General features: G+C 33.6%; 1 protein-coding gene across 1 annotated transcript in view; it reads left to right on the top strand.

The window, feature by feature from the left end:
* Window positions 1-127: 127 nt before the first annotated feature.
* Window positions 128-10,407, top strand: part of LOC147915778 (disintegrin and metalloproteinase domain-containing protein 21-like) — a 72,220-nt gene continuing 61,940 nt past the window's right edge. Inside the window, 1 exon segment of the mRNA XM_087437254.1 lies at window positions 128-194. Within this exon segment, the coding sequence (XP_087293380.1) occupies window positions 128-194 (67 nt within the window).

The raw sequence follows: 10,407 nt of genomic DNA, 5'->3' as shown, positions 1-10,407 counted from the left end.
AAGATGGCACAGAGTGTGGTCCAGAACATTTCTGCATCCATAGGAAGTATGTCTATATGTCTTTTTTGAAAAGTGATTGTTTGCCTCAGACCTATAATGTGAGAGGGATCTACAAGAATAAACATCAATGCCGTTACAATGTCAAGGACCACCGCCCCACCCCCCGCCCCAACCACCAGGAAAAGGCAATGGAGGTAGTGTTGACCACTGCCCACACCCTATAGACAAAAGTGAAAGACAGAGTTAACAGCTACTGTTTTAGTTGATTCCTTTCTTTGTTTTATTGTTATGTTTGTTCATTTTCCTTTCCTAAAAGTGAATGAAACATCCTGAGGAAGAAAAGCAAACAAGTTCAGATTTACCCTAACACAGAAGAGAAAAAATTTATGAGTCCAGAAACTAAACACAATCCTTAATAAATCTTCTCATATCTTAAGTTTTAGTTTGCTGGCCACAGAAATGTTACATGTCAGAGGCCATTGGTAAACATTACTCCCATTTCTGGCTTTCTCCATTTCTTTCCATGTATTTGATCTGATGTCAATCCTTACTCTAATACAGCTTCATCTCCAATCTCCTTCTTTGTGTTGTTATTGTCAAATACATCAAATTTCTGTATGTTATAGGCCCAACAATAAAACTTAATTGCTAATGTTTTATGCAAACACTTTTTAAATCAGAGAAGAAAGGAGAATAAATATGTAGTTATACTGTCTTTTTATCATTATCTAAATATTCACCTTTATTGATGTTCTTTGTTTTTTATGTGGACATGAATTGTTGTCTGGTGTCATTTCCTTTCAATTTGAAGAATTTTCTTTGGTATTTCTTGTAAGTCAGGTCTCCTGGCAACAAGTTCTCTCAGTTTTTTGGGTTTTCTTTTTTTTTTTTTTTAATCTAGCACATAATTATTTATCCTTTGTTTTTGAAAGTTATCTTTGCTGGATATAGGATTCCTGTTTGATTTGCACTTTGAATATGCCATCTCACTGCCTTCTGGACTTCATTGTTTCTGATGAGAAGTCAGCTGCCAAACTTATTGTGGTTTCCTTGTATGTGATACATCATTTTTCTCTTGCTGCTTTCATGTTTTTCTCTATATCTTTGGCTTTCATAATTTTTACTATGATGTGTCTGCATATGGGTCTCTTTGTGTTTACCTCACTTGGAGTTCCCTGAATTTCTTGTATGTGTGGGTTGTTTTTCATCAAATTTGGAGAGTTTTCAGTCATTATTTCTTTGAATATCTTTTTCGTCCCTTGCTTTCACTTTTCTGCTTCTGAAATTCTCATTGTGGGTATGTTAGTGGATTTAATGGTGTCCCACATTTTTTAGTGGCATTATTGATTTTTTTTTATTTTTAATTCTTTTGTTCAGATGGCATACTCTCTATTGATCTATCTTCAAGCTCACTGAATTTTTTTTATGCCAACTCAAATCCACTGTTGAGCTCTTTTAGGGAGTTTTCATTTGGCTTATTGTCATTTTTTAACTCCAGAATTAACATTTGGTTCTTTTTGATAATATCTATCTTTTATTGATATTCTCTATTTGGTAAGTTATTGTTATTACATTTTCCTCTATTCATAAAAATAGTTTCATTTTGTTCTTAGACCCGATTTATTATAGCTGTTTTGAATTCTTCCTCTGCTAATTTTAGCATCTAAGCCCTTTCAAAGATAGTTTTGATTGCCTGCTTTTTCACCCCCTGTATGGGTTTCATGTTATTATTTCTTCGTGTGTGTTTAATTTTTTGTTGAAAACTGGATATTTTAGATAATATATTATAGCAAATCCATAACTGATCCCTACTCCCAGATTTGTTATTTGTTTAGTCATGCTTTTATTAAGTTAGAGTCTTGGCTGTAATAATTATATGTAGTTTATTTGCCTCACATTCTGCAGCCTCTATGTCTTTGCTGACATGTCTCTTTTGTATCTTTTAGCTTGACTACCTAATGATCTACTCTTGGTCAGCATAAGCCACTTATTTAAAATAATTTGTTCCAAGATCCCTGATTCAGTTAGACTTTCACTCTCACTATTGGGGTGTGTGTGTGTGTGTGGTTTGGAGATTGCTTTCACAGTTCAGGGAATTTGTAATTTCATCCTGCATTCATCCAGGGACTCATAGCACTAAAGTTCCTCCTCTAGTTGCTCCTCAGATGGTGAAGCCATTGCCATACTCACTATGGATGAGTGTGATTTTATTTTAAGTCTGGTTTTCTAAGAATTCCCCCTGGATAAGATTAGCTTATTGATCATCCAGTGCTATGTTAGAGATTATACTTAGGCTTCTTGAGCCAGTAATGCTTCTGCGCTTTGCTCATGGAAACATGTTTTTATCCCTCTCACCCAATCCAAACCCCAGTGGTTTTTAAACCACTACTCTGTTTTCCATTTCTATAGTTTTGACTTTTCCAGAATATCGTATAAACTAGACTAGATAAATATCATACAGTGTGTTGCCTTTTCAGACTGCCTTCTCTCAGTGTTATGAATTTAAGTTGCATCATGTTGTTGCATGGATTGATAGTTTATTCTTTTTGTTACTGAAAAGTATTACAATGTATATATGTACTACAATTTTTTAACTATGCATCTATTGAAAGACACCTTTGTTACTTCCAGGTTTTGATGATTATGAGTAAAGCTGCTATAAACATTCACATGCAGTTTGCGTGGACATATGTTTTCAAATCAGTTTCCTAAATATCTAGAAGCATGACTGCTGGATCATGTGGTAAAACTATATTTAATAAAGTATATTTAATTTGCATATCCCCAATAAACTGATGTGTGCATCATTTTATACTTTTATTTGCAATCTGTAGATCTTCTTTGGTGAGGTGTCTGCTCAGATCTTAAGCCCATTTTTAATTCAGTTGTTTGTTTTCCTGTTGTCAAGTTATAAGAGTTCTTTGTATATATTCAACATGTCTTTTATCAGGTATATGATAACAAAAGTGTTTTTTCCCAGTCTTACACTTGTGTTTTCATTCTGTTAACATTGTTTTCCTTAGAGTAAAAGTTATTAATTTAAATATTTTTCATTCAAGGATTGTGTTTTTGTGTTATATCCAAAGATTTATCACCAAACCCATGAAAATCAGACAGATTTTCTCCTAGAAGTTGTTCAGTTTTGCATCTTACATATAGGCCTAAGTCTCATTTTGAAACAAATTTGGTGTAAGCTGTGAAGTCTTTGTCTAGATTATTATTGTCTTTTTTTGTATACAGGTGTCCAATTGATCCAGCATCATTTTTCTTTGTCAAATTGTCTTTGCAGCTTTGCCAAACTTAGTTAACAATACTTGTGTGGGTCTACTTCTAGACTCTGTATTATGTTCCATCATTCAATGAGTCTATTCTTTTGCCAGGATCACTGTCTTGATTAGGGTTGCTTAATAGTAATTCTTAAAATCAGATGATATGAGTCTCGCATTTTTATTCTTCTTTTTCAGAATTATGTTGGCTATTTTATGTCCTTTGTTTTCTGTATATTATACTCAGTTTGTTGATATCTCTAAAACTTTGCTGTGATTTTAACGGGAACGGCACTGAATCTGTAGATCACATTAGGAAGAACTGATATCTTAACAATATTGAGTCTTTTTATTCATGAATATGGAATATATCTCCATGTATTTACATCTTTTTTGATTTCTGTCATCAACTTTTAGTAGTTTTCTGCATATAATTCCTATACATATTTTGTTAGATTTATGCCTTAGTATTTCTTTTTTTTATTGGTGTTTTGTAAATGGTATTTTAAAAAAATTAATAGACTTTTTTTAAACGAGAAATTTTAGGTTCACAGAAAAATTAAGAGGAAGGTACAGAGATATCCTCTATACCCCTATCTCTACACATACATAGCCTCCCTCATTATTAACATCCTCCAACAGAGTGGTACATTTGTTACAATTGATGAACCTACATTGACACAGTATTATTATGCAAAGTCCATAATTGAGATTAGGTTCCACTCGCAGTGTTGTACATTCTATGGGTTTTGAAAGATGTATAATGACATGTATCTACTATTATGGTAACATACACAATAGTTTCCCTGTGCTAAAAATCCTCTGCGCTCTGCCAATTCATCTCTCCCTGCCTCCAATCCCTGGCAACCACTAATATTTTTACTGTCTCTATAGTTTCGTATTTTCCAGAATGTCATGTAGTTGGAATAATACAGTGTGTAGCCTTTTCGATTGGCTTCTTTCACTTATTAATATACATTCAAGATTTATCCATGTCTTTTCATGGCTTGATAGCTCATTTCATTTTAGCACAGAATAGCATTCCATTTTCTGGATGTATCACAGTTTATTTATCCATTCACCTACTGAAGGACATCTTGGTTGCTTCCAAGTTTTGGCAATTATGAATAAAGCTGCTATAAACATCCACATGCAGATTTTGTGTGGACATAAGTTTTCAGCTATTTTGGGTAAATATCAAGGAGCATGATTGCTGGATTGTTTGGTGAAAGTATGTTTAGTTTGGTAAGAACTGTCTTCCAAAGTGGCTGTATCATTTTACATTCCCATTGGCACTGCATGCGAGTTCCTGTTGCTCCACATGCTCACTAGCGTTTGACATTGTTAGTGTTTTGGATTTGGGTCATTCTAATAGGTGTGTAGTAGTATCTCACTATTGTTTTAATTTTCATTTTCATAATAAAATATGGAACATCTCTTTATGTGCTTATTTGCCATCTGTATGTCTAGATGAAGGCTACTTCTCCTTCATCTTTGAAGGATAATTCTGCTGAATGTAAAATTCTATGTATTTTTAAATACAAAAAAATTCTATGTATTTTTTTCTTTTAATTTATTAAAAATTTGACTTCACTATATTCTTGTTTGTATTATTTTAGGAGAGAAGTTGGCTGTACTTAACCTACTTTCTCTGTAAGGTGCCCTTGTTCACCAACTTTCTTTGATATTTTCTATTTGTCTTTGCTTTCCTGCAATTTGAATATAATATTCCTAACTGGTTTGTATGTGTGTGTATGTGGGGGGTGTGTGTGTGTATGTGCATGTGTGTGTGTGTGTATTTATCCTGCTTGGTGTTTTCTGAGTTTCCAGGTCTGTGATTAGTGTCTGTTATTAATTTTGAGGAGTTCTTGTACATTATTACTTCTCTTTTTCTTTTCCCTAATATTTCAATTATGCACTTTTTTATATTGTCTTACAGTTGCTGCATGTTCTGTTACCTTTTCATCTTTTTTTCATTCATTTTTTAATATTGTCTCATAGTTCCTACATATTCTGTTATGTTTTTTCATCTTTCTTTTTTCCTTTTTTTTTTTTTTTTTTGCTTCAGTTAGGGAAGTTTCTATTGCCCTATCTTCAAGTTCATTTATTCTTTTCTCATTGTGGTGAGTCTAATGATGAGCTCATTTAAAGCATTCATTTGTGTTGCTATTTTTTTTTTCTGCGTTTTTAACCTTTCTTATAGTTTCCATCTCTATTTCCTAAATTAGTTGCTGTTAGATTCCATATTTTTTCTTGAAAAGTTTTTACAGAATTCACCAGTGAAACCGTCTGAAGCTGAGGTTTATTTGTAGAAAGCTTTTTGACAATCAATCCAATATGACTACTTGTATTTTGTGTTTCATCTTTTGAAAGTCTGGCAATGTGTATTTTTCAAGAAATTTCTTTATTTCACCTAAGTTTTCATGGGCTGTCATAAAGTTTTTAATAATATTTTCTTATTAACCTTTAAATGTCCATAGGATCTATTGTGATAATCCTTCATCTACTCTTGATATTGACAATTTTGTGTTCACTCAGTTTTTTCTTGATTGATCTAAGGATTTACCAATTTTCCTGCTTTTTGAAAGAATAAATTTTGTCTGTTAATATTTTCCACCATCTTTTAGTTTGAAATATTACTAATTTTCTTTGTGATTCTTCCTTTGGATTACTTAGAAGATCTTTAATCTATGCATTTTGGGTCTCATAATATCTTATTATTACTTACTTAAAATTTAATTTAATCATTATCAATAATTATACTATGTATGATTTTAATATTTTAAAAATTATTTACACTTGCTCTTGGACCTTTCATGTGGTCTCTGTTTGAGTATTTACCATGTGCATTGACTTTTTCTGCATTTGTTAGGTTCTATTGTTCTGTAATTATCAATTGTCATAGTGGATGATAAAGGAGTTTATAATATCTATATTTTTAATACTTTTTTTCTCTAGTTCTTCCACGAAAAATTGAGTGAGAAGTGCTACCATCTCCAATTCTACTTTTGTAATTGTCTATTTCTCTCTTTGAATTTGTCTATATGTTTCCTGCATTTTGAGGCTCTGTTATTAAGTGTATAAACATTTATGATTGTTAATTCTTTTTGATAAATGGCTCATTTTATTATTAGAAAATCTCTCTCTTTATGTAAGAATATTCTATGCTTTGAAGTCTGTTTTTTATATTAATATAGTTATTTCTACCCTCTTTTGCTTATTATTTGCATTACACACATACACACACACACAACACATAAATTAAAAGTATAAAGGTTTTTAAGGAAAAAGTATAATAAAGAAAAACTGTCTTGATTTACAGATGACATAATTATTTTCATAGAAAATCCTGAGAGCTCCATCAAATACACTTACCTGAGGTAAAAAGTATTTTTTACTTACATGGCATGGCACCATGTTCATTTATGAAAATGAATTGTATTTTTATACTAGTCAAACAGAAAATAACTTAAATGCACAATTTCATACACAATATAAACAAACCATAGTTATGTAATGAAATTTATAGAAGACCTTTCTCTTGAAAACACTAAAACATTGCTGAGATATTTTTTAATGATTTAAATAAATGCTTATATACATATACGTTCATAGATAAAAAGACATAATTTTTTTTTTTTTTTTTTTTATTTATTTTTTCCCCAAAGCCCCAGTAGATAGTTGTATGTCATAGCTGCACATCCTTCTAGTTGCTGTATGTGGGACGCGGCCTCAGCATGGCCAGAGAAGCAGTGTGTCGGTGCGCGCCCGGGATCCAAACCCGGGCCGCCAGCAGCGGAGCGCGCGCACTTAACCGCTAAGCCACCGGGCCGGCCCCATAATATTTTTAAGATGTTGATTCTTCCCTATTGACTTGTAGATTCAATGCAAACTCAATCAAAATTATGGTAAGATTTTGTGTGTGTGTTTGTGGAAAGTGACAGGCTGATTTTAAAATTTATATGAATATTCAAAGTACTTGGAATATTTACACCAATCTTCATAAAGAAGTGCAAAGTTGGCATACTTACACCATCTGTTTCACTGTTCACTGGGTGCTCAGGCTGTGCTATAGGAAAGAATACAACAACAGTTGGGCCAAGGATAAAAGACAGGGAACCGCCACCCAGGGAAGAACCTAGCGCATGATTCAAGGTCTCTGAGAAGAGACAACATCCACATTATGCTGATACAGAGTTTCGTTTTTTTTAAATTAATTTATTGTTTTATTGTGGTAACATTGGTTTATAACATTGTATAAATTTCAGGTGTCTGCATAGATGACACCATCTTCACCACTCAAATACTAATTACAATCCATCAACACACACATGTGCCTAATCATCCCTTTTGCCCTCCTCCCTCCCCTCCTACCCTCTGGTAACCACCAATCCAATCTCTGTCTCTGTGCATTTGTTTGTTGTTTTTATCTTCTACTTATGAGTGAGATCATACGGTAGTTGATCTTCTCCCTCTGACTTATTTCGCTTAGCATAATACCCTCAATGTCCATCCATGTAGTCACAAATGGCTGGATTTCATAATTTCTTACGGCTGAGTAGTATTCCATTGCGTGCTGGATTTCATCATTTCTTACCGCTGAGTAGTATTCCATTGCGTATATATACCACAACTTCTTCATCCATTCGTCCCTTGATGGGCACCTAGGTTGCTTCCAAATCCTGGCTATTGTGAATAACGCTGCAATGAACACAGGGGTGCATGTACCTTTACAAATTGGTGTTTTCAAGTTCTTTGGATAAATACCCAGCAGTGGAATAGCTGGATTGTATGGTAGTTCTATCCTTAATTTTTTGAGGAATCTCCATACTGTTTTCCATAGTGGCTGCACCAGTTTGCACTCCCACCAGAAGTGTACGCGAGTTCCCTTCTCTCCACATCCTCTCCAACACTTGTTGTTTCCTGTCTTGTTAATTATAGCCATTCTGACGGGCGTGAGGTGATATCTCATTGTAGTTTTGATTTGCATTTCCCTGATAGTTAATGATGTTGAACATCTTTTCATGTGCCTGTTGGCCATCTGTATATCTTCTTTGGAGGAATGTCTGTTCAAGTCTTTTGCTCATTTTTTAATTGGGTTGTTAGTATTTTTGTTGTTGAGATGCATGAGTTCTCTATATATTTTGGAGATTAACCCCTTATCAGATGTATGGTTTGCAAACATCTTCTCCCAGTTGTTAGGTTGTCTTTTCATTTTGTTGATGGTTTCCTTTGCTGTGCAGAGCTTTTTAGTTTGATGTAGTCCCATTTGTTTATTTTTTCTATTGTTTCTATTGCCCAGTCAGACATGGTGATTGAAAATATGTTGCTAACACTGATGTTGAAGAGCATACTGCCTATGTTTTCTTCTAGATGTTTCATGGGTTCAGGTCTTACATTCCAGTCTTTAATCCATTTTGAGTTAATTTTTATGTATGGTGTGAGATAATGGTCTACTTTCATCCTTTTGCATATGACTGCCCAGTTTTCCCAACACCATTTGTTGAAGAGACTTTCCTTTCTCCATTGTATGTTCTTGGCACCTTTGTCAAAAATTAGCTGTCCACAGATGTGTGGGTTTATTTCTGGGCTCTCTATTCTGTTCCATTGATCTGTGTGTCTGCTTTTGTGCCAGTACCATGCTGTTTTGGTTACTATAGCTTTGTAATATATTTTGAAGTCAGGGAGTGTGATACCTCCAGCTTTGTTCTTTTTTCTCAGGATTCCTTTGGCTATTCAGGGTCTTTTGTTGTTCCATATAAATTTTAGGATTCTTTGTTCTATTTCTGTGAAAAATGTTGTTGGAACTTTGATAGGGATGCGTTGAATCTGTAGATTGCTTTAGGAAGCATGGACATCTTAACTATGTTAATTCTTCCAATCCAAGAGCACAGAATATCTTTCCACTTCTTTGTGTCTTCTTCAATTTCTTTCAGCAATGTTTTATAGTTTTCAGTGTACAGATCTTTCACCTCTTTGGTTAAGTTTATTCCTAGGTATTTTATTCCTTTTGTTGCAATTATAAATGGGATTGTATTCTTAATTTCTCTTTCTGCTGCTTCATTATTTGTGTATAGAAATGCCATTGATTTTTGTATGTTGATTTTGTATCCTGCAACTTGACCATATTCATTTATTGTTTCTAAAAGTTTTTTGGAGGATTCTTTAGGGTTTTCTATATATAAAATCATGTCATCTGCAAATAGTGACAGTTTCACTTTTTCCTTTCCAATTTGGATCCCTTTTATTATTTCTTTTTCTTCCCTGATTGCTCTGGCTTGGACTTCCAATAATATGTTAAATAGGAGTGGTGAGAGTGGGCATCCTTGTCTGGTTCCTGTTCTTAGAGGGATAGCTTTCAGTTTTTCACCATTGAGGATGATATTAGCTGTGGGTTTGTCATATATGGCCTTTATTCTGTTGAGGTACTTTCCTTCTATACCCATTTGATTCAGAGTTTTTATCATAAATGGATGCTGTATCTTGTCAAATGCTTTCTCTGCATCTACTGAGATGATCATGGGATTTTTATTCTTCATTTAATTAATGTGGTGTATCACATTGATTGATTTGTGAATGTTGAACCAACCCGGCAACCCTGGAATAAATCCCACCTCATCATGGTGAATAATCTTTTAATGTATTGTTGTATGTGATTTGCTAGTATTTTGTTGAGGATTTTTGCATCGATGTTCATCAGTGATATTGGCCTATAATTTTCTCTTTTTGTGTTGTCCTTGTCTGGTTTTGGTATCAGGGTAATGTTGACTTCGTAGAATGAGTTAAGAAGTTTCCCCTTCTCTTCAATTTTTGGAAGACTTTGAGAAGGATAGGTATTAAGTCTTCTTTGTATGTTTGGTAGAATTCACCAGGGAAGCCGTCTGTTCCTGAACTTTTATTTTTGGGGAGGTTTTTGATTACAGTTTTGATCTCCTCACTGGTGATTAATCCATTCAAATTCTCTACTTCTTCTTGATTCAGTTTCAGAAGGTTGTATGATTCCAAGAATTTGTCCATTTCTTCTAGATTACCCAATTTGTTTGCATATAGCTTTTCATAGCATTCTCTTATAATCTTTTGTGTTTCTGAGGTGTCCGTTGTAATTTCTCCTATTTCATTTCTGATTTTACTTATTTGAGCC

The sequence above is a fragment of the Ceratotherium simum genome, chromosome 12 (genome assembly GCF_057802395.1).
Source record: "Ceratotherium simum simum isolate JZ-2026a chromosome 12, ASM5780239v1, whole genome shotgun sequence".
In the NCBI taxonomy this organism is placed as follows: Eukaryota; Metazoa; Chordata; class Mammalia; order Perissodactyla; family Rhinocerotidae; genus Ceratotherium; species Ceratotherium simum.
The sequence above is the reverse complement of the archived record's forward strand: the minus strand, read 5'-3'. Positions and strand labels throughout refer to the sequence as shown.